The sequence below is a fragment of the Cibotium barometz genome, chromosome 39 (genome assembly GCF_041138505.1).
Source record: "Cibotium barometz isolate CiBa-2024 chromosome 39, ASM4113850v1, whole genome shotgun sequence".
Lineage (NCBI taxonomy): Eukaryota > Viridiplantae > Streptophyta > Polypodiopsida > Cyatheales > Cibotiaceae > Cibotium > Cibotium barometz.
This window is the reverse complement of record NC_141084.1, coordinates 12,691,111-12,715,433: the sequence shown is the minus strand read 5'-3', so window position 1 is coordinate 12,715,433 and position 24,323 is coordinate 12,691,111. Positions and strand designations below refer to the sequence as shown.

Below are 24,323 nucleotides of genomic sequence, written 5' to 3'. Positions count from 1 at the left end.
TTGTGGTGAGAGAGAAGAGCGGGCTCAGATTTCTCGCTTAGTACGGCAGGGTTTCCCTTTAGCCCCATTATTATATATCATAGTTACAGAGGCCATGAGCATCTTTCTCCGCTCCACTGTTGGTATTTCTAGATTGAGGTTGCCTCTTTGTTAGTAAAGAGGAATTGGTTGACTCTAAGTTAGCTGATGACACAACCATGTTCTTGGAGGCTTGACATATATGCTTATGTTCCTTCCGGGTAGCACTAGAAGAGTTTTGTTTGGCAACAGGGACACTCATTAATTGGCACAAATTTGTTGGTTTTTGGGTTAGTGATTCACCAAGAGTTGCTTGGGGTGTAGAGCTTGGTTTTACTTGGATCAGTAGAGGATGCATTGCTAGATATTTGGGATGCTAGGTTGGGATTGATATTTCCCTTGCACAACAGTTTGCTTTGGTACTTATTAGTATCCGGAAGAAGCTCCTTCATTGGAGCTCCAGGAGATTAGATTTAGCTTCCAGAGCTTTGGTGGCTAATCGAGTATTGCTTGCCTCCGCTTGGTTTATTATCTCTTATTCGTGTATTGGTCAATTGCGGAGATTGATCTGTAATTTTCTCTGGTCGGGTTTGGATGGCACCTCAGACACTCATGCCAGGGTATCTTGGCTCACAGTTATTCAGCCCAAACGAGGGGGGCTTAAATATTATCGATCTGGATATTCAATGCAAGGCGTTGCTCTGCAAACTTGTGGTCAGAGGTTTCCTACCAAGCACTGAGCCTTCGAAGGATTTTTTCTTGTCTCAGATTTTTGGATGTACACCCCATGTTGGGAGAGACTGGATGCCCATCACACAATTTTTGTTCACAGAGGTTGATATCACGGCACCATCTTCCCCTCTTATTGCAGCCATTGTTAGAGCATGGAGAAGCATGAGATCTTTTTTGCGACGAAGGCTTCCTAGGTCTTTGGATGAGGCTGACCGACAACCTATTATGTGGAACGAGCTCATCAAGGATCAAGCCGGTCGGCTACTTGGTGCATCTTGTTATATGTAGTGGTTAGGATGGGAGAGATGTGCATACATAGTTCTTGCTTCGAAGACCTTTAAGAGTCTTCCAAAGGATCGGAGAGCTGCATCCATTCAGCATCTTAGGGGCTCTCGCATTCGTATTGATCAGATTGATGCAACTATTCCGCATGAGTGACTCTTTGGGACCTTTCATGGAGACTATAATCCGAGTTGGCTGGGAGTCTTTTCGAGGATAGGCATACCTCTGCATGTCATTGCTCTCCCGGGCTAGGAGGCTACAGATTGCATCACTTACTCTATCATGCCTGGAGGGAGATTGAGGAGATGTAGTATGGAGGAGATCATCTCTGATACTAGGCTTAGTCCAGTGAGGATTATTGGTCGTTCGGGGAAGCATTGTTTCATTGACCCTTCTCCTCAGATAGTGACTCATGGCTCTTGGTGTTTGTGGTTATATGGTGGCAGTCCTATCAGATATCTTCAATGTGATCTAGGAGTGTGGGAGTGGATTGGTTCCTTCGATCCTTTGAAAAGCCTTCCTTCTTTCAGTTTCACCGTCCGGAATGCCAGGCTTCTCCTCACTGGAGAGATACATATGATCCCTACTCTCAGGCCTCATTGGGAGAGCTATGGTATTTCTCCAGTGATGCAGCACAGATATTGGCATGCACTTTGGCACTCATATAGAAGGAGCCAGATCTCTCATTTCTTTTGGTTATTCTTACATGGTGGTCTCTCCACCAATTAGTGGAGATCAGTTTTCGGTGTAGCACCTTCTTGCCCTAGGTGTGTGGCAGATTCTAAGATTGTACAACATTGTTTATGGAGATGCAGCACTGCACAACAGATTTGGGGTTCTGTAACCCAACTTATGGGCAAATTGAGTGCCCGAGCCATGCATGTGACTTGGAGGGCAGTTGCTTGGCTCTCCCAGTCCGGTCCGCAGCTCTTTCATGAGGGAAATGGTACAGATTCTGCTATTTTCATTCGTAGAGGTATTGCCTAGCATGGTTTATTGCAGGATGTCTCTCACTTTGATTATATACCCCCCCCCCCCCCCCCCCCACCAAGATAGAGGATTGACACCAATTGGGAGATTGTTGCCAGTATTATAGCATGGCAGATCTGGAGAGCTAGATGCACGGAGGCTATTGTGGGTGTCCAGATTTTTAGGTCTCAATGCATTAGTACTATATGGAGTGATATCATTTCTTATGGCTACTTGGGCTCGTATTCAGGAGACCTCTCGTTCTGCACAGGCAAAGTGCGTTATATTTATGCAGGAGTGGGACCATGGCATTTTCTTTTCCCCTAGTCCCACAGGTCTTTCATGGCATCATGATGCTCCTCAGTGGTTGAAATCACCTTACATATTGGGGTGATTCTATTCTTTTCTGGCTTATAGTTGTGATTGTTGTATGTCTTTTTCATGCTTAATAGAAGTCTCTTTTTGAAAAAAAAGAAGAAAAAAAAGAGGCAGGCTCCCAAGATTGACACTAGTCTTCCATGTAATTGCCACATGCAAAATAGAGCAACTCATGGTACTTCTAGGTATCTAGATGGTTTGAGGCGCATAGTGCCACTCTTTGAGTACTCCCTTGACTCACCTTTCATGGATCAAGTGAGAGATTAACAGCTTTACCCGCCTAGACCTTACACAACTTCATACTAGATACTAGTTGGACATGGCTGACACCCACCCAGCTTTCGCACCCAGCTTCCTATGAAAGCTGGCCTTCTATAGACAGCACTTCTTGGAGGTCACAGTGGATGGGAAGCCTAGATACCTTTAGAAACACTTGTGACATGCCATGAGAATTGCTATTGGCCAGATGAGGGTATCTTCACATTGACTCGAATAGAGACATGGTGAGCTCAGGGCATCCCATGGGAGGACCAGATATCCAAGCTATGCTTGACTAAAGAGATAAGAGTCAAAGGAACATTACTTGCTCATATGCAATGTATATTATGAGATATGGAGGAGGTTTCACTGCCTCTTCAGAGATGGATTTGGTCCTCTTGCCTGGGTGATGCACTACAATGATAAGAGATGCTTGGAGATGTATTTACAACAGGATTCCATCCAATTCTCCATCACAGATTTCTCCAATCCTGAGCGGCAGATCCAAGCCTCCGTCACAGATTTCTCTAATCCCGAGCAGCAGATCCAAGCCTCCATCACAGATTTCTGTAATCCCGAGCAGTAGTAAGAGCCAGCAGCAGTACCCACCCATGCACTTGTGAGCCACATGAAGCAGATGGGACACTCATTGACACCTGGTCTTTCTGTGATGGAGCTCCGGAGGTTTTGGTTACTTTCCCCTGTGGAGTAGCCAGAGATTGGGCAGCCTCCCTCCAGAGAGCCATATGCCCTTGGCCTGAAGGTTCCACCCATCAGCTTTATATTCACAACATCCTTCAATGCCACGAGGAGGCGCCAGCACATGAGGTGGATATCTCGTCGCTCTACTCTGCCATGGATATTTCAGCTCTCCATGTCTATTGTTACACTGTACCCACAAGAACCTAAGAAGTGCATAGGCCCTGTCTTTTTCTTTTCTCAGTTCTAACATCTGATCTACACACAGATCACATGTAGTATCTTTTTGGTCTCATATGTAAGAGGACATGCCGCAGACCCTGCTCGTGTCCCGCTCGGTTGCACGGCTTTCGAAACTAGTTTGGAGGGCACATAATTACAGTTTGTCTTAGTACAGAGGCACTCCAGACCCGGGCCAGTGGACCTCAATGCAGTGCAGGTACCTGTAATCCTGCCTCACCGAGAAGCTGACATGGAGGAAGACAAAGAGATGTGCCTCAATCCCTTCCGCCTCAAAGGAACCATCCTCCAATCTGTGGCCAGAGTTGTCTAGCTCCATCCTAGAAAGCGGCTAGCACTGGCTAATGCCGTTGGTCAAGTGGTTGTCACCAACATGATGACAGATGTGTCGGCCTGATCCCAGATGATCAAGGCTACCGAATAACTGTCCCAGTTGCAGCCAAGAGAAACACTCAAAAGAAGGAGACAGCCATGGCTCCCACGTCAGCCGAGGGAGTGGGACAAGAATGGTCCAAGATCACACAAGGACAGAGAGGGACCACCATCTCGGAGAAAGAACTAGAGTCCACACCACACTGGAAAAAAGAGTAATCAACCAGATGCCCTCCGTGAAAAAGAGAGGGGAGGGGGGGGGGTGAAGAGCTACAATTGGTGAAGCTGTGATGATCATGTCCATGAGGTCCATATAGTGCTGGACTAGTTGTCTGACCCAACCTGGGCATGATGGATTGTGCAGTGGAGGGGGCTGGTAGGAATGAAGAGCTGTGGCGGGAACCAGTAGTAGGGATTGGGATGTGTGGGAGGCAGGCAGAGGAGGGGATGAGGAAGATAAGGGAGACAGTAGGGCACTTTGAAGGTGGAAAACATGAGTGGCTTCTCAAAAGCTGATGATGAAAAGATCAAGTAAGTGGTGGAGCTTCCCCGTTAGCGCGCCTATTGCCTTCACCCTGCTCCCTCTCTCTGCCTTTGCCATCGTCCAGCTCCCGTCCTCCACCTTCTCCTCTTCCGCTTGTTGAGCCCCCATCTTAGCCCTTCCTACGCTCCGCTTCAGCCCGCCTCTGCCTTCGCTGACTCCTGCCTGCCTCCTCCTTTGTCCTGTTGAGCTCCCACCTTCCCTCTCCTTCTGGTCTGCCACCACCTCCTGTTTGATCCCCCTTCCTTTCTACCAGCCCCTCTTCCACCTTGCGTTCCTTGCCTTCCCCAATCCCCCCCCCCCCTTCGTTGCCTTGCCCTAGCCGTACCCTCTCCCTTGTCAGGTGTTTCAGCTCTTGGGTTGTTCCCTCTCTCAGGCCAGTGTTGGCATCTTCTAGTCTTTGCACCTCTAGGAGGACTCAATGGGAGCTGCTCTGTCATCCCTGGCTGAGGCCGCTGTCCCTTGCCTTTCCTTCTCAGAAGCGGGCCCCCAGCTCCTCGCTTCAACAACCGCCTCCCTAGAAGCCTCCACCTTTGTCTACAAGATTGTGGGTAGCCGTCCGGCATGTGGACAACTCAAGGACGGAATCCCTCCCCATCCCCATCCCCATCCCCCCCCACCCTCCCCCCTTTTTCTCGATTCGATTCTATCTTGGACGGCCGGGATTCCATCGCTTTGCATCTGCATAGCCTCTTCGAAGTCAATTCCTCATATTAGTGGGATCTCGGCCCGAGGAGCCAGAGCACCAAGGCACGGCCTCTAAGGATCCCGGTGTAGGAGAGTGGCAGACCGCAGGTCCGAGGTGGAACCACCATTGGACTTCCAGAGTAGAGCGGCACCTAAGAGCACCACAGGAGGATGCACACCTCATTGAGGAGCCCGCTTGGCCCCCCTTTCAAACTTCGATATTGGAAATTATCTACTTGGTTGTTGCATGTTAGATTGAGAATTGTGCAATCCATTATAATGGCTTACATTCAATTTCACTTGTCTCTTGTTCCTTGTTCTTTTATCCATTTGGATAGTTTCATGTCTACAACCTCAGCATGTTTGTGGCGTAATATGGTGTTATATCCCAAAAAGCCAAAAAAAAAAATCTATCGTGTACCATCCCACTCTAGGAATTTCCATTTGCCCAAATTGTGCAATGCATGTCGCAATTCATCCATGGTGAATTCAACCTCCAAATCAGATCCTACTGGCAGGATAGAATTCTATTCACATTGCGAAGCAACTGGTGCCGTGCATCCATAATTCTTCGAGTTAATTCATTGGGGGTAGCAAAAAGGTTACTAAAGTAACCATAAACTTCCCTTTCTAATTGCCGCGTATTATCAATCCAACATTCCTCCTAATTCTTTGGATGAGCAACCTATGTCTTTCAAATGTTTCTGGAAACATGTACGCTCTTAAAAAATCCTTTGGATGAGCAACCTGCGTCTTTCAAATGTTTCTATCTAGACCCGATCTGCCACTTTTGCAGCTTTCTTTCATCATTTTTCTTAACACAAATGATTGCTTGCATCAATGCCTCTTGCTCTGAATCATCAAGACTTCTTTGATGAGTACATTTAGTGAGTTGTTGAGTCACTAGTTTTGCATCCTTTAGTTTATGTCTTTCTTCTTCCAAGAACCATTTACCATAATCCAAAATAACAGCCTTGTAGCAGGGCTGGTTGCCCGGCACACTATGTGGTGGTTCTCTTCTCCGGACAATATGTCCGGAGTCCTCGATCACAGCACAATGCAGAAGACACTATGTAGCAGAACACAACACAAGAAGAGACAAGACTGTGAAAGAAACGAGAACACTTGCACTACTCAGAGAATACTGATACATGTCCTTCATTGTACCATGCACACTTAACAGAGGTCACAATGAAGAGGACAACACAGCCCAAGTTGATGACAAAACACAGGGTACAAGTGGTATGAAGGATGAGCATAAAGTATGTCCTTCAAGGTGAAATAAGGATGCAAAATAAGAATATCCTCCAAGGTGGGTAAAGGGGCCATATATGCCCGGGGTCGAGTCGGTGGCAACTCCTATCTTTAGTGGATGCCTTGAGGTGGCAGCGTAGCCTTTGGTGGAATTTCCCATCTCTAGAGATTCCGTTGGAGTGTTAGCCGGGGCCGTCAGTGCCATTGGAGCCTTCAATGCACCTCCTTGTGTCAGTTGTGGTGGTGCATCTCCACTTGATGATCCCAATACTTGGCGCCTCCGTTGACTCACTGTGACTGCCACACATCCACGCTGTTGCGGTGGACAGTCCATGTGGGCACCCTTGGTGGCTACAAGTCGCCCACCACTAGAGTGCTCACCATCCTTGGTGATGAAGATAGAAGTATGCTGCTTGGAGAAGTGTTGCATATATGGAAGTATGCATGATGACACTTGAAAGATGCAGGCATGTATTGATTCCGTTATGAAGATGGTGCAGAAAATACGACATTCCAACAGGCACAAGCTCTTGACCATAGATGACAAGCTGCACCTGCCCATATCCTTTACGTGAGCCATTACCAACCAACACTCTATTCAAAAAATAAGGCCATTCCTACTAGACTCGTCAGGAGAAAGGTTGCCCAGGGCCTTCCCCCTTGTCTTCTCCTTAGCCAATACCCCTATTGCGTTGGGCAATCTGGCAGAAGACGACCCTTCCTCTGTGTTCTCGAGCTTGTCTTTAATCGGGCTTGGATCATAGAGGCCATCTATGTATAGCAACACCTTGCTAACCTTGTGATTCTGGAAAGTAACCCATTCATAGGCGTTCTTGATCTACCTGCTGTGGAGCCAAAAAAGTACCAAAAACATCACCATGTGGGTGAGTGTGAGGTGGTCAAGTACTTAACGGTTGTCCGATTTTAGAGCGGAGGGATGTACTACTTTTCTTATTACACGGCTCAGTATAACGTACTACTGGTCTCATAGATCTATTGGATATTTTGAAGATGATTACATAATTCTCTCTCTTCCCCTTGTACTACTTCTGGTCTCATAGATCTATTGGGTATTTTGAAGACAATGACATGCTCCGGGAGATCGGCACAACGGTTGCATCGTACGAAGGCACCTTGAAGACATGTATGGCTGACCACGAAAAAGACATCACAGAAATTCAAAACACTTAGGAATCATGTAAGGCAAAAGTGGCTGCGGGTGAGAAGGAAATGCATTGATGGGCTGAAATTGCTAGCGGCACAAAGAAACAAATTGAGGAAGTAAACCCATGGATTGAAGTAGTAAAGAAGCAAAGGATACACTAGTGAATAAAGTAGAGGTGATGAATGGTACATTGGAAGAGGAAGCCAAGAGACGGGCACGTGCCTTACATGGTTGGTTGGGAAGATGAGGGGAATCCCCAAGAGGATGCAAAAGCTCTTGCAACAAAAATTGGAGCCACTAATGTACCCATTGCTAGAGCATGGCGAGTAGGCAGAGATGAAACTAGGGCGAGGATATTGATCATTGGGTTGCTGACTCAGAGAAGAAGGCCTTCCTCTCCAAAAGGATGGCCCTTAAGGGGCAAAAGATTTATTTGGATGAGGACCTTACACCGGCACAGATAGCACACGGGAAGGAACACATGCCGCGTGTGCTTGATGCAAGGAAAGAGGGGAAATGGCCGGTGTACAGAGATGGCCGAGTCATCATTACGGAGAGGAGGCCCGCCTGACGGCGCATGGTCTATGAGACCTTGTGATTCACGGTGTGGAATTGCAATGGAGCCCTTAGAATAGCTGCAGGATACTTTGAGCATACTTTCAGACACTGATATTGCTATGTATATGGAGACCCATTAGTGCACAAACAAGATGCTCCCTGACGTGCAGGGTCATAGGTGGGAATCAGTGTTCCGCCCTCGGCCACGCACAATGGGAGGTACAAGAGGATCTGGAGGAGTGGCAGTACTGTCCAGGGAGGAGCTTTGTGACACAATACATGTGGTACATAGAGATGCAGATGCGGGGTACATGTAGATCCGAGTATGCAGAGAGGGGCTCCGCAAGCTATATGTGGCGGTATGCTACTTTCCCCCAACCAACTCCAGGTTTGCACCATCAAGAGAGTCGCTGTATACGCCACTAAATGATGATATCATGAGGTTTGCTGCATGGGAGAAATATTACTATTGGGAGACTTTAATGCACGTAAAGGCACAGAGCAGACAAAGCTATATGATACTCTTGAGGCTATGTACCGGGAGATCACGGCAAAGGATGTAGGGTTGAAGAGAGCAGCACAGGATGAGGGGGGAGATTACAGATTTTGCCAGGAATTTTCTCACACTCAGGAGTGCACATGGGTTGGTCATATACAATGGCCTATCGAGATGGTAGGGATTAGATGCTCTCACATGCTGGAACTCTAAAGGGGGAGCGAGCACAGAGGACTACTTGATGGGATCTGCTTCATTGGTACCTGATGTGCGGGATTTCACGATTTCCAGTTGGCCCATTGGCATAGCAACCGAGCATGCGTTTCACACTAGTAGATAGATCCCCGAGAGATGGACCACCCACTCATGTAAGTAGGTACCCGAGATATCCGTTTAGACAACTGGGGTTTACCGAGATGCAGTATCGGATGGCTTGTTTGCTTTAGACCCGCATAGCCCTCTGGACGAGATTACGAGAGCATTGGCAGGTGTACTACATGCATCCACCTCATATGTGTTTCCCTGCACTATGATCCCTTCCACCCCTCCCCGTAGCACTGCCCCACAAAACAATTGGTATGATGATGAGTCATGAGACATGGGCACAGTTACAACGTGAGATTGCCATTAGGACTCACAAACATAGACAGGCCAGGATGATCTTTCGACGCCTTGTGGAGAGGAAGAAACGAGCTGAGAGGAGTTACCTCGGACCGAGCCTCTGCACACCAGCCCCCCCCCCCCCCCCCCCCCCCCCCCCCCCCCCCCCCCCCCCCCCCCCGGGTCGGCCACGATCACCTCATCAGCTCCAGATCCAGGACATGCTCCACCGCCATTGAGCTACCTTTCCACGTGACATAGCTGAGGGAGACCTCTCGGCCATACTCGTCAACCCCATGCTTGACATTTTGGAGAGTGGTATACCATCTACTCGGAGCTGATGTTGCTCCCATGTTTTATGTTTTTAGTATTCCATGATGAGTTTCCATGGACAGTTTTGTATCACCCCAGTGAGATAGATATATTTTTGTTTTCATTCAGTTTTATTTTCCATTCCATGATGAGATATGCCATGGACATTATTGTACCACTTTGGTCTCATAGGCCCATTGGGTCTTTAGTAGACGCTTAATATATCTTTCTATCTTTCTATCTTTCTTTCTTTCTCTCTCTCTCCATCGTCAGGCAAACAAAGCTGATTGATCTTACACATTCTGACAGTGAATGGCACAAACCTTCTAGCTGCGAAATCCTGTGTGTTTCCATATCCTTCCTAGCCTTCAAAGTAGCAAGCTCCTTCTCTGCCTCCACTATTTTGCTTGCACTTTTCTTCATTTGCCTTTGTGATTCCTGATTTGAAACAGAAGGCAGTGAAAGTAGTAAAATCCCGACATAACTGTTATTACTATTATCATAGTTATAAAAACTTCCAGAGCCAATGAGGTGATAGCTCAAGTAGAGATGTTTTTCTAGGACCAGGAGGTCCTGGGTTCAAAACCCCACATGGTGCTTCCTCTTGGTGGCATCACCTAGCCTACTGGCGGATAAAAAGTGCCTACGGGAGGTGAAAAATTGGTAACTCTGGGAGGATCTTGTGCCTAAAAGGCCAATCGGAGAAAGAAAGAAAGAAAAAATATACAGTAAATTGAAAATGTACAAACTTACCTCTAGGCGCAAAATGAGGCCATCTCCTACTTTTCTAAGATCATTTTGCAAACCAACTCTATCATGGATCATGAGTGGTGTGGTGTCCTGGGTCGCATCATCATCGACCGGGTCAAATAGCTCTATTGGAGGTTCAAAGGCAGGCACAAGATTGATCTGAAATCATTTCATAATAGTGAGAAAAATTGGTAAAAAAATTTTAGATGTTCAACGGCAATAATACTAGTAATATGGTTTTTATTAGAAAGCAAAGGACCTTGTGGTTTTGCGTTGGTACTGTTTAGCATCATTTATGAACATGCTAAGATCATGGTGAGTGTTATTACTTTAGATCATTTATGAACACCAAACGAGATGTGAAGATGAAATCAAGTGGGGATGCATATTATCCAGTGTATGGGTGGGCTGCCTCAAGCAGGCTCCATTCATCTAACGTGTACATAATGCACATGGGTCCACATTATAGGTTTGTTGAACTATGATAGAAGGCGTACAGCAAATAGGAGATATCAAATAGGCATCACAGTTTTTACGCGCCAGAAATTGTGCATATGTGATAAATAAGATTGAACATTTGAGGGTTTTCTTGTGTCGAAGAGTAAAGAGAGTCCACACGTTGTTTGTACACAAGGGCATTTTTGCAAGGGGTCATGCACACAGGTGGCATTTCATATACCAAGTGAATCCCACCTGGGCTCTGCCTGCAGAGGGTAGCCACAGTGTGACTAAAGAATCCACAATACATACATAGCAAGGTGATCAAAAACTTGGAAGCTGTGATCAGTATGTACACCAAGCATAGCAGGGTGCACATGCACTCAAAATATAGCAGGGTGTACATACACTCAAAACATAGCAGGGTGATCAAAAACTTGGAAGCTGTGATCAGAGTATGTATATCAAGCATGATGGCACTCAGTGCAGAAAAATGTAGCCATTTTCAACCCCATAGTGCACACATATCATACCTCAAGTTGTGCGTGAAGTTCCTCGTTCATTATATGATAGATACGGCAGTGCCACAGACCAGGTTCATCAGGTAGCTGTATTGTGCTGATGCAGCAAGCCCCCTCCTCCAGAGCATAAGCCTTCTGTGTAGACGAACTTAGCATTATCAAGTGATGGGTGCCAGTCATGTTCTTGTCAACATTCCCATTTTCATCGACAATCTGAACTTTGATGTCTTGGAGGACTGCACCACACGCACATTCTTTCGGAAGCTGAGAGAAGACAAACCCAAAATGTTCTCTAAAACACCATCTCAGTGGAGGCTTTTCTCTAAAACACCCAGCACTTAAGACTTCAATACAGAGGTCAAGAGCATTGTCCGCACACTTACCTTTGATACTATTTGAAGGGCCCTTTTCAAAAGGAAGAAGTGTCTTTCATATAGCATTTTTTTGTTCTCCGAATACACACAAATTTCAGCTGGAACCATGAAGATACACAAAAAAGTAGTAGAAAGATTTTGGACCAGAAAAGAGTAAAATTTCTTCCTACATGATTAGCAATAGTAGAGATGGTGCTAGCAAAGCAGCCGGTAATTCAAGACACTACCAGTTGCATGTAAATATTTGTGAGACTTTGTCAACAGCGAGTGCATAGAAAGAGCTATCACACTACAAGTTGCATGTAAAGATTTGTGACACTCTATCAACAGCTAGCGCGTAGATTTGTGAGACTCTTAAAATACCTTTGAATTACACAAATATACCTCTTGAATTGAAAGGTCCTGTGACCTTCAAAAGACCTCCCAGCTTAACGCAGCCTGTGTCGTCAACCTGAGGATATCATATCATATACAAAATAAATTATTAGGTCCAATTTGAAATTATTGCTCTGATGAACTGTGAAGTTAGCAGCATCTCAATGTTGGTTTCGTTTGGTGTCCCTTGGCCAACCGTGCGACCATGCAGCCCACCTATTCACATGCTTCTTTGCTCTTCCTTTTGCAGCACCCTGCTCACAGGCCCTTCCAGTAGTAGATCTGTAGTGTATGCAACCCATAAATCTGATATGCAATTGGGTAATCAGAGCAGCGAGTAAAATCAATCTGCAGATTTGTAATGATGAGCCCAGAATGCAGACTAATATGTTTTCTGATGCAACCCTAGAACTCCTTGTTTGATGTTTCAATATTCACTATTCAACCACTCTATGTATGGCCAATGCGGAGCCTAAAAAGGCTAGATAAATCCTTGAAAGCTGTGCAACAAGTTAGTGAGATGTCACCCAAAGTGCAGTTTAAACCACACCATGGTACACGTGAAGAGCACATTAGTAAGGCATTCTAGCCTTCCTCCGAGAGCGACCAGCCATGGAGGATGCACTCCTGTTGTGTTTCTTTTACTGCCATTGCAGTGCTTTGTATAAGCCTTCTAGGCAGGGTTCTTTTGAAATAATAGGAGAATCTATTTTCTTTTGGAAAAAAGAATAGATGGCATTCTCTCCATCCAAGAGAAAGGTCCACAAAGCCCTTGTCCGATGGTTTGTAATGAGTGAAAATGGTTAAATAATACTCACCCCATACTTCGTACATAAAATAAGGTTTATTTGGCTTTCAAAAAAAAACAATGCTTATTCCTTTTTTCAAGTGTATTTCTATACAAAGTAATCAAGTCTTCATTGTTGCTTCGCTGGTCTTCACAAACATCTACATTAATGATGCAAATAAAGTCACACATACCTTTCGATCATGTTCTTGTCCATCTTGTAGCTCTAAGCCAACCAACTGAAGCACAATTTTGCGCCCTTTTTCGACATGGTTACCATAGCTGTCGATGACCTTATACAGAATATCGAAGGAATATATTAGATTGCTTAAACATTGTTTTTTTTTTTCCAGAAAGATTGCTTAAACATTGTGAACATGGTTACCATAAGAATTTTTAACCTTTGCAAGAAAAGAAAAGGGTTATGCCTAAAAACTGAACTTCATTCTCTGCAAAGGATGATGTAAAGGAAATACTCAAGCAGGAAGACAAGTGCTGGTGTGTGATACCTTACCTGTAAGGTAAAGACGTGGATAACATCACCTGTCTGAAGGCAGTTATCAACTTCTTGACTTTTCACTACTTGGATGAAATCCATTTCTCCAGGTAGAACTGGGTAACACCATATACAGTGAAAAACTGCTTTTAGCACCTTTACATTTACTAAAATCTCATAAGACTTGCTAATTCAGATTACTAGATAAATAGCAGTAACAATAAATCTCATTAAGATTGCATGTGCACATGCATGTGCCTACTTATGTGTTTTTTTTATTCATACTCTTTTTTTTATTTTCTTCAAGAAAAGAACTTCTATTAGTGTATGAAAGCTGTATATTTTGAGTAACTAACAAACTGGAAGGGTTTGTAGAAAATATGAAAGCAAGAGAATAGAAATGAAACAAGAACACGAATGAAAGACAAAGAGTTACCTTGAGATGAGTGTAGACAAGACACAAGATTGATATTTTCATTGATGTGACACCCACAATATATAGGTGAGAAGTACAAGATTGAGTAGACTGACTTGTGGGATAAATGTAGAGGTGCCACATGGCACTAGACTCAAGACACAAAGACTCAACTGAAACTAGACTAGAGAAATAGTACACCTAGTGTGCACTTATTTCCAACACCCTCCTTAAGTGGACACTAGGAGGAAGACAAAAGGACAAGACTATAACATGACAAAAGATAAGACCAAGACAGAGAGACTAGACAAGGATTGAGAGACAAGCTAGAAGACAAGATGGACAAGACTAGAAGACAGACTGATAGACTGAGAGACAAGACATGAGAGACAAAAGATCCTGAGACACCCCTCCTCAAGTGATATCCTCATATGGGTCCACAAGGGTAGGGACAAGAGTGGATCATAGACAGACAGAGAGAGAGACAATCAGCCAGTAGAGTGGTCCCACAGAGAGAGAGACTTTCAGATAGACATGAGAGAGACTGATAGATAGAAGATAAATGGGGACATAGACAAAAAATGCCAAGAGAATGTGGGTAGCTAATCCACAAAAGAGAGGCATATAGACTGATAGATAGAGTGTCAAAGACATGTGACAGGATAGACACACAGGATAGGCACATAGACAGAGAGACTGACTGATTGTAGATAGATAGAGAGATGGACCTTGATAGATAATCCCTCCTCAAGGGCAATCCTCCTGCTAGAGTGGGTAATGCAGGGGTGCCTCTTGGATAGGGACAAGATAAGTCCATGTAGACAAATAGACATGATATTACCCCATGATCTACATCATTGGTGACCAATGGTGGTAGATAGCATGAAAAACATAGATAATTATGAGAGAGATGGGAAGGTCTTACCAGATTTGGCAGTGTCTAATCCCGTACAAGATAGAGAAGTAAATGAAATTCAGAATTGAGATATTTTTTTTATATTTATTTATTTATTTATTATTTAAAAAAAAAAAAAGAGATAGAGAGTAGAGAGTAGACTGAAAATAGAACACATCATACACTTGATTTCTGCTTTAAATTTGCTGCTGCAGGTCTGGCTGGTCCAATGGACAGCTAACCCACATGTTGATGAAGAAGAGAGTGGCATGGATGCAGATGATTGCAAACCGTAACATGGCAGCAGAGATGAGAACAGATCCGACATTGACTTCCCTTTCACTGAAAGTTCTGTTGAAGAGGATGAGGGGAGTGGTTCTGATGAGGTAGGCGAAGACCCAAGCTGCAAGGAGGCCACAAAGCAGGAAAAGAGAGACAGGTTTAGAGATTAGAGTTAAAGCGAGTACCGCAGTAAAGAGGAGGGTGTTAATGTTATTGAGGCGGAAGTGGGCGCCGTTCTTGCGGATCCGGCTGCCTGCTTCGGCCAGAGAGTCTGGCTTGGAGAAGGATGAGCGGTCCACGAGCTCCCGCCATGGCTGGCTCTGCGAGACGGTGTGCTGCCAAGTCTTTGAGATGCGGCCCAGAAGTGCGCCAGCAGCTGCCCGTGAGGACGCTAACACTGATGTCAGAGCTCCTCCTACCACTGTCCCGACAGTAGTAGGGGTGTCTTGATTCGCCATCGCTTGATAGAGAGAGAGAGGTTGGTGCACGTGAGAGAGAGAGGCCCACGACGATGGAGGCTTTGCACCGAACAGATCAAAAACGAGCGAGAGAATTGAACCAAGTAAACACCAGCGGGCTGCGCTGAATTGAGTGGGACAGCTTGGAGAGAATGGCGAAAGCTCAGAAGAAAAACAGGGAAACCTTAAAACCATGGCTCTGATACCATGTAGAAAATATGAAAGCAAGAGAATAGAAATGAAACAAGAACACAAATGAAAGACAAAGAGTTACCTTGAGATGAGTGTAGACAAGACAGAAGATTGATATTTTCATTGATGTGACACCCACAATATATAGGTGAGAAGTACAAGATTGAGTAGACTGACTTGTGGGATAAATGTAGAGGTGCCACATGGCACTAGACTCAAGACACAAAGACTCAACTGAAACTAGACTAGAGAAATAGTACACCTAGTGTGCACTTATTTCCAACAGGGTTGATCCGGAGCTCGAGGCTACCTAGGAAAGTGTGTGGAGTCTAAAGAGTCGCTTTCCCAGATTTTTTTGCTGAGGGAATCAATGGTTCTCAAGGGGAAAATAGGTTGCCCCAAGGCTAGAGATAGGTTAGCATTTCTAACTTCAAGCTAGGTTGACCTAGGCATGGGACAGCACACCTAAAGGCGAGTTTAGATGCGAAAGAAGCATTGACCTAATACTAGCTTCAAGTTCATATGAGAGGCAATATAGTGGAGTATTGAGGCCTGTACACAAGATTGACCATTTCAGTCTTGAAACTCGTGGACTAGCAGGGCATGGGGGATGCTAGCTTTTTTCAATAGTAATAATGGGGAGTCTCGACGAGCACAGGAGATTAGCTGCATGAAATGGCTAATGCCGAGATTGAGACGAAATTGCTAGTCCTGCACGAAATTGGTAATGAAGAGATTCGAGTTCTCCAGCTTTAATAGGGGAATTTTAAACACGTTTATCTTCAAGAATGAGCATTGATTGTAGTTTTTTTCTTCCTTCAGGGTGACTCTGGCCCGTCCAGTGTGCTCTCTAATCCTGGCCTGAAGTGCATCCCACTCTTCTGGTTTTCTTCCACTTTCTCCCTTCAGATTTTCTAGAACTTTCTCACGTTCATGGACAGAGGTTGCACTTCAATAAGAAGAGAGCCAGGTTGACTGTGAGGCTTCTGCGGTATTATCATGAAGCCTGAGGGAGGCTTAACTTTTGTGAGAGGCGACTCTCTGTGTCTCAACTAGAATACAGAAACTTTAGCCCAGTCAAAAGGTGCAGCCAGGAGTGCAGGCCAGAGTACAGCCAAAGAGAAACATGAAACAGGGCTTCAAGGAACCAGAAGTTGGATCCACAGTAAGCAGCCTAATGAAACCCAAATTCGAAATTGTTTGCAGTGGTGTTGAATAAAACTTCTTTCACCTCCTGCCTCTCCCGCTTCTTTGCCTGTGTCAACATATGGAAAAGTTTTAACTGTGTTCAAGTGGGCGGCCCTTGCATTTTCATTATAGCTTCTACCCAAGCCAATCATCCTCCACCCCCACCGGCTGGTGTAGCAAATTTAGATGCCTATAACTAGAACATGAAAATGGAGCAAACAGGCTGAAATGTATTGATTGCCTTGAAGAGTGGGGAAATCCCCTTTTATACAAAAGGCACCAAGGCCTTACAATCCCTTTGATTTATGGGGGATAACTCACACACCTGTCTCTTCCTCACTTTCCCCATTCACACTCATGGGCACCTAGCCCTCTACGGTACCAGAATTCACCGTCCCAGTGAATTACCATGAAAACAAATACATAGCTTCACACGTGTATATGCACCAACTTGCCACTAACCCAAGTGCAAAAGATAACCATCATCTACCGTAATGTAACTGAGAAGGTGGTTTCATGCTTGAGTACTCTTGTTACCAAGCCATCTTCTCCCTACAGCACCAAGGGCAAGACTAACCCTCTGCCCCCTTGGATCCTAAACTAATGCACCGCGCCACACCACACCTGGCTCTTACAAGCTTCTCATACAGATATTGTTGCCTTGGAAATTAAGCCCAACCATAAAACCATCCAACCTTACATACATGAACTAACAAGTTATAGAAATGGAGGCATATCATACCTAGGATGAGATTAAAAATCGGTGAAAGGATTAAGAACCAACACCAATTAGGCTGCTCTTGGTGAACGTCAGTCCAACACAAGTGACAATGACGTAAAGCTGAGAAAACAGTACACCACATCTCCTGCAGAGCAGAAGCAATATCATCACCAATATAATTCCAAAACTGCAAGAAGAAGGATGGAGAGAGGCCATCATCCCTTGGGCATTTGCCTTTCAAAAGGGCATGCAAAGCATGTCTCAGCTCATCCTTTGAAAAGGGGGCATCCAAAGAGGCACACATATCATTTGTAATAAGTCTGGGCATGCGCTCCCACTGTTGTGAAACAGCTCTATCCAGAGAGCCTCTGCAGAGAGCAAGGTCTGACAGGAGGCTCTCTTTAAGGGGTGATCCTACCCTCACGGCCACCCTTTTTGTCCAATGGTTGCTCAACTAGTACACAGAATACCCAGATGAGCAAGAATGCACAGAGCAAGAATACACAGATGAGCAAGAACAGTAAGAATGGCAAGTACACAAGAACACGGAATGCACCATACACATCACACAATGCGCAAATAGATGAGACTCAAGTTACAGTAGTATTGCCCAGAATGATCCCCATCACACAATCCCGATATCACTTTGTACAATGCCGCTTGGCCTTTGGGCTGGTACAAGGGTGACCATCAAGTGGCCTTGCCATCATCGCGGAGGGCCATGGTGCTTATTAAGTGAGCACAAGAGACAAGTGGTACACCATTGTAGTGTCATTGCAAGTGGTGCACGTGTGCTCTAGCGGCCGAGGTGTCAATGCAATGGGCTGGACCGGTCCAAAAGAACGGTGATGTGGACAATTGGCACTTTTGTCTGGTGCAAAAGTGAAGGGCCAAAAGTGGCCGGCAGATAGTGGGCAACCGAGAGTGACCGGCAGATAGTGGGCAGCCGGGGTGGCTACACATCGCCCACCACTAATCGATACAATGTCCTCGGTGAATTGCAGAGAAAAGCCAATGGAGGGACTGCCAAGAACATTGGAGGGGGATAGTTATGAGTTCAAAATAGATATTACAAGAGAGATAATGTGATTAACATGTTCAAGTATATGTACAATGAAATGAAATAGAATCCTACATACTAAAGCTGTGAAATATAAAAGTAACCAAAGCTGAACTAGAGGCCTTCAGTGTTAGGCGGATTGGTAGAGCCATTCTGCCCTGTAGATGGTGGTCCACTAGTAGCTGTGGTGCATCTCCACTTGATAATCCAATGCTGGGGGCCTCCATTGAATCATTGCCACATTCACTGCCACATCACGTTGAGGTGGATGGTCTGTTGAGGTGGATGGTTTGTTGTGGATGGTCCACCAGGTGGGCACCCTTGGTGGCTACATATTGGCAAGGCTAAAGAGAGGGAAGTTGCAGATGAGGGAGATGCACAATGCCGGATTTGCAGGGGGGAGTCGGATGGTTGCGAGGCTTGTCAGCCCTAGTGTGGCGAGCTCAGAAGGGGTGAAGAGGTAATGGACTGGTGGGCTTGGGAATGGGTTAGGCTCATGGAAGTTAATGTGAGAGATGTACTAATGAGAGTTGTGGTAAAGGACGATTTGGAAAGCAGTGATGAGAAGATTTGAAGGAGTTGGGGCAGCCTGTGGAAAGTGGCTTGATGGTTTGGGTTCCTCATCAGATGGCACATAGGTTGGGTCATGAGGGGGTGGAGAAGGGAGAAGTCTAGATTTCGAGCCAGAGCTAAGGTATCTACATTGGAAACTGGGGTAGAGGGCGAATGTGTGGACAGAAGAGGTTGTGTGGTAGTGGTACCAAAGGTAAAGGTTGGACCGGCAGGTGAACCAACAGGATGTGAGCTTGCATCGGTAAGGAGTGTTCCAAAGTGTGAGCTTGCGCTGGAAAGAGGTGTTCCAAAGTGTGAGCTTGTGCTGGCAAGAGGTGTTCCAAAGAGTGAGTTTGGTTGGGAAGAGCACTCACACCGGAAGGAAATGAGCTTGGTCTGCCAAATATGAAGCTTTGGTTGGGAGAAAAACTTGGACCGGAAGGTGTGCCATACATGGAGTTTGGGCCGGAAAACAATCGCGGACCAGCATTAGGAGTACCGAAGATGTAGCTCGGGCTTGCAAAAAAATCCAGTATATGGACCAAACTTTGGCCGACAAATGGAGGTGTGCCAAATTTTGGACCGGCGAGAGTCGGTGGACCAAAGCTTTGCTCGGCAAAAGCACGTGAACGAAAGTTTGGACCTGCAATATGTACCCACTCGCACATGAGGAGTGGGTGGGTTGGATGTATGGGTGGTGGACACCAGCGGAGGAGGGGTGGTGAGGATGGAGATGGAAAGGCCCCTTGAGAGTGACAAGGGTGGGGCAGTGGAGGAGGTGTGGGGGGTAGTGATGGCGGATGTGGAGTTTGGTGGATTGGAGGCCATGGGGATGGTGATGGGCTAAGTGTTGCACTAACAAATTGGAAGGAGGGTGATGGGCGAGATGGCAAGAAAAAAGTGAAGGAAAGTGATGGTGAGGCGGCGCTACAAAAAAGCAAAGAGGGTGATGGGTGAGACGCCAAGAAAAAAGTGAAGGAAAGTGATGGTGAGGCCGTGCTGCAAGAAAGCAAAGAGGGTGATGGGTGAGATGCTGAGCCAAAATGGCCCAAGGGAAAGAAGGTGATGGTGAGACGGTAGGCCAAAAAGTGTGCAGTAGGGTGATGGGTGAAGTGGGGCACCAAAAGAGGGAAGGTAATGGTGACACGGTAGGCCAAAAAGAGTGAAGTAGGGTGATGGGTGAAGTGGGGCGCCAAAAAGGGAGGGAAGGTGATGGTGAGATAGTAGAGGCCAAAAAGAGGAAGTAGAGTGATGGGTGAGGTGGGGCGCCAAAAAAGGGAGGGAAGGTGATGGTGAAACGGTGTCCCAAAAAAAAAAAGGGAAGTGATGGGTGACATGGTACGCGAAAAAGTCAAGGAAGGTGTTGGAAGTTGGTGTGTACCAAAAAGGGCAAGGAGGTGATGGGTGAGGCGCCAATGAAAAAGAGAAGTAGGGGGATGATGATAAGGGTGCGCAAAAAAGCAGGTGATGGGTAAGGCAGTGCGTAGGGTGATAGTGAGAGGGTGCACAAAAAAGCAAGTAGGGTGATGGGTGAGGCAGTGCACCAAAAAAATACGGGAGGACGGGGATGGGTGAGACATTTAAAAAAAGTGAAGGAATTGTGGGGTGACGCTGTGCGGAAAACGCAAGGAGGGGATGGTGAGGCATTGTAAAATTGTGTGAGGTGCGCCAAAAAAAAGCAAGGAGGGGATGGTGAGGCACCAACACATTGGGTGAGGTGCGCCAAAAAAAAAAAAAAACAAGGAGGGGATGGTGAGGTGCCAAAAAAGGACAAGCATGGTGATGGTGAGACAGTGTGAAAAAAAAAAAGCATCAATGGTGATGGGTGAGATGGTGCGCTAAAAAAGGGCAGGGTGTGCAAAAAAAAAAAAAAAGGCAGATTTCATGATGCGGTGTGACAACATACCAAGTAAAACGTTGACAAAGGATGAGGCTTTAACATAGGAAAAGAAGGTGGCCAAAGATAGGGGAAGTAAGTTGGAATTGGATGTCTAGCGGTGTACCAAAATTGAGAGGGTGGTGAGCTTTTGGGGGAGTACCAAACAGAGGCCGGAAGATAATGGGCAGCCGATTCTGTGTTTTCAATGCACCCTCCCTTTTCCCTCAATATCACTGTTGCCGTCTGAAGGGGTGATTAGCACACCACCTACATCATAGAGTTGATCGATGCTCAATTCCACGACTGATAGGTCTGTCCATCACCACTGGTGTTGGGCAAAGAAGACGTCCACTCTGCAGTGCGCAGGCCACCATGGCTATCAAGCTTGTGTGCATAGCCATCTCATAACATCACCCTACCCTTCTTTGGTTATCGGCATTAAGCATAGCAAAGAAAAGAAACATATGGTGGTCGTAATTCATCAACAAGCACAGCAAAGCAAAGCAACCCTACGTTCATCAAGCGTAGCAAAGCAAAGCAGCGTATAGCAGAAGGGCAATGGGGGGTCTGTAGAAGCCAGTGGGTCACCAGAGCAGTAAGTCGATGGGTATCTCTACGATGGGCATCTCTACAAGGCCCTTTTTTTTTTAAAGACGAAAATTTATAATCGTGAATTTATGCTATAGAGCTTTAAAAAACAAAAACCGTCACTAGCATGGGTCGAATGGGTTGCCCTACAGTATGAATTGGACATGTTAAACGAAATGGTTTTTTTTTCTTTCGGGGTAAAATAATGTAATAGGCACATGAGACTAAAGGGAAAATAGGATGTGGCTTTAAAAAGAAAAAAGAAAAAAGAAAGAGTGGACACCAAAGTTGAGAAGAAAGAATGGAACGGAAAGAGGGTTTGGACTGGCTCAAAGAGTGGCATACGGTGGGCAATGTGGTGAGGTGAAGAGTAGGCTCAAGATGGCCTTTGAGGGTCCAAATGGTACAATTTGACCCGTGATCCATTGACCAATGGTCGGGGTTGACCATCCATGGCTGTGAGTTGAACAACTCCGTTTTCGAGGATGTGTTGAATGATGAATGCTCCTTCCCATGCTGTACTAACTTTTTGGCCCGTTTGAGGTATCGTGATTGGTACACCAGTACTAGATCACCTGTGCCAAAGTGTGGCCAGTGCAAGTGAAGGTCATGCCATGCTTCTCTTCTATTTTTCTCCGCTTGAAGTGCTTGAGATGTTTTTGCCCGTGTTTCCTCCAAAACCGAGAGATGGAGGATGTTCACGGTGTGCATGGCCATGGGTTGAGTGAGGCGAGTGGAACCTAACTGGAGTGATCCATTGTTCAATTCAATGGGAGAGACGGCCTCCAAGACAAAAGCCAATTGGATTGGGCTGTGTTGAGTTGTGGCCTTATAATCGGTGCGGTATGCCCAAAGGGTGCTGAGCAGAGCTTCCAGCCATTTGTATGGGTGCTGGTGACACATCTTTTGTAAAAGCTAGCACAAAACTTTGTTGGTGCTCTCAGCCTGGCCATTGCCTTGGGGGTAGAAGGGTTGAGATGAGCTCTTTGACAAAGTGAGAGCGTGGGAATCCATGTGTAATGGCGGGGGATGAGTGGCAATAACATATAACAAAAACACACTTTTTTTTTTTTCGTGAAAGAAGGGTGGACGCGAAGGGGGCTTACAGCCTTTGGAGCGAACCTCATGGGAGAGGTTCACGCTTTCCTTTTTCGGCAAGGATTGCTGGACTGAGGATGATTTCCAAAGAAGGCCAAATTCCTTGGACAGAGCATCTTTGCACGTCTGGACAGGTTTTATGTGGATGATTGGTCCTTGGACAGAGGAGGCACCATTGCTATTATGCCTGGCACCACCAAATCTGATCATTGCCCCATCGTTTTGTATCTCACGGAGCCTAGGGCTCGCTCGGCCTCTCCCCGTGTCCATATCCTTGACTCTCTTTATCTTGATGCTGACATTTCCCTTGAGACCAGAGAGAGATGGAGATCTTGTGTCGGTCCTGATCCTCATCATAATATTGCGCTAGCTCTTGAGAGGACCAGCCATCATTATCATAGCACTGCCTTGTCTAAGAATAAGAAGGCTCTGGACAAGGAGAGAGCTATTAGGCGTAGGATTGCTGCTCTTCAGAGGGAACATGAAAAGCATCCACATGCGACTTGGATTACAGACCTCTTGACCACAATTAGAGCAGAGCTGCAGTTAGCCATGGATAGGAGGGCTGAGTTCGCCTTTCATGCGAACTAGGGCTTTTGGACTCAGATGGGTGGCAGATGCAACAAAGAGTTTTTTTCAGCACACAGGCCTTCCCATAGCAAGGATTTTGCAAGGTACTTGCAAGACTCACAGGGTGAGGTTCAGATTGAGCCTGATAAGGTGAGGGGTATTGCTTCAGAATTTTATCGGTCTTTGTTGATTGCAGAGGTGCCCTCTCCTCAAAGAGATGTGGCACGGTAGAAAGCTTGGGAGTGCATGCCCAAGCATCATTACAGATGCTATGTGGTCTTCCCTAGATGCCCCTTTCTCGAAGGATGAATTCCTTCACGCACTACATGCTCTTTCCAGTGGTTCATGCCCAAGCGATGATGGTCTTTCTCCCACCTTCTTTATTCTTTTTTGGGATCATATTGGAGATGCAACCATATTAAAATCTCCTCCCACTATCCAATGATCAACCTGCGGAATGACATTTGTAATGGTGTCCCAAAAGGCCACCCTTTCACCTCTCACGTTAGGTGCATAGATATTCAAGATTCCCAATTTCTCACCCTCATGCATGATCAAGATCCACTGCGCTCTAGCAAGGATGATAACACCGTGCCCAATGACATGAGGTATAGTAGATGCTACCATTGAAATACAAACACCCCCTCTAGCCCCAACTGCCAAGGACCAGAAGGTGTGGCCAGAAAGCATCTTACCAGTTTTGCCACACTGAGATCTATCCAATTTGTGTTCCTGCAACAAAAGCACATCCATAGACCCTCCTGTAACAACAGGGTGAAGCTAGTCCTTCAGAAGGCGCTTCCTACCACGGGTGGGAAGCCCTCCAAGGCCCTGAGCATTCCATGAGACGATTCTCATGGAAGAGAGAGGGTTTGACCCCCGATCTAAGAAGACGATGGGCAGCTTGAGGACGCCTCTCATAATGTGAGAGGACGGGAAAATCCACGGGGCAAAGTCCACTGACATGCCCTTGTCCGAGGCCATGCACCGTACCTGCATATGTACGAAAAACCTGTGTGCCCTGCGGGGCATCAAGGGCAATGGCATCATGCTGAGAATCCTGCAATACATGATCCCCACTGCGCTAAACATCCCGCATATCGGCTCCTCCAAGTAGAGAGGA

The 24,323-nt window shown here is 46.0% G+C and overlaps 1 protein-coding gene across 1 annotated transcript in view; it reads right to left on the bottom strand.

The window, feature by feature from the left end:
• The window catches only part of GMI1 (gamma-irradiation and mitomycin c induced 1), a 233,434-nt gene that overhangs the window by 5,485 nt on the left and 203,626 nt on the right, over positions 1-24,323 (bottom strand). The window contains exons 27-33 of the mRNA XM_086778321.1: positions 13,321-13,418; positions 13,001-13,099; positions 12,029-12,095; positions 11,654-11,742; positions 11,283-11,534; positions 10,315-10,470; positions 9,885-9,999 (exon numbers count right to left, since the gene is read on the bottom strand). Of these exons, the coding sequence (XP_086634447.1) occupies positions 9,885-9,999; positions 10,315-10,470; positions 11,283-11,534; positions 11,654-11,742; positions 12,029-12,095; positions 13,001-13,099; positions 13,321-13,418 (876 nt within the window). The remainder of the gene's footprint in view (positions 1-9,884; positions 10,000-10,314; positions 10,471-11,282; positions 11,535-11,653; positions 11,743-12,028; positions 12,096-13,000; positions 13,100-13,320; positions 13,419-24,323) is intronic.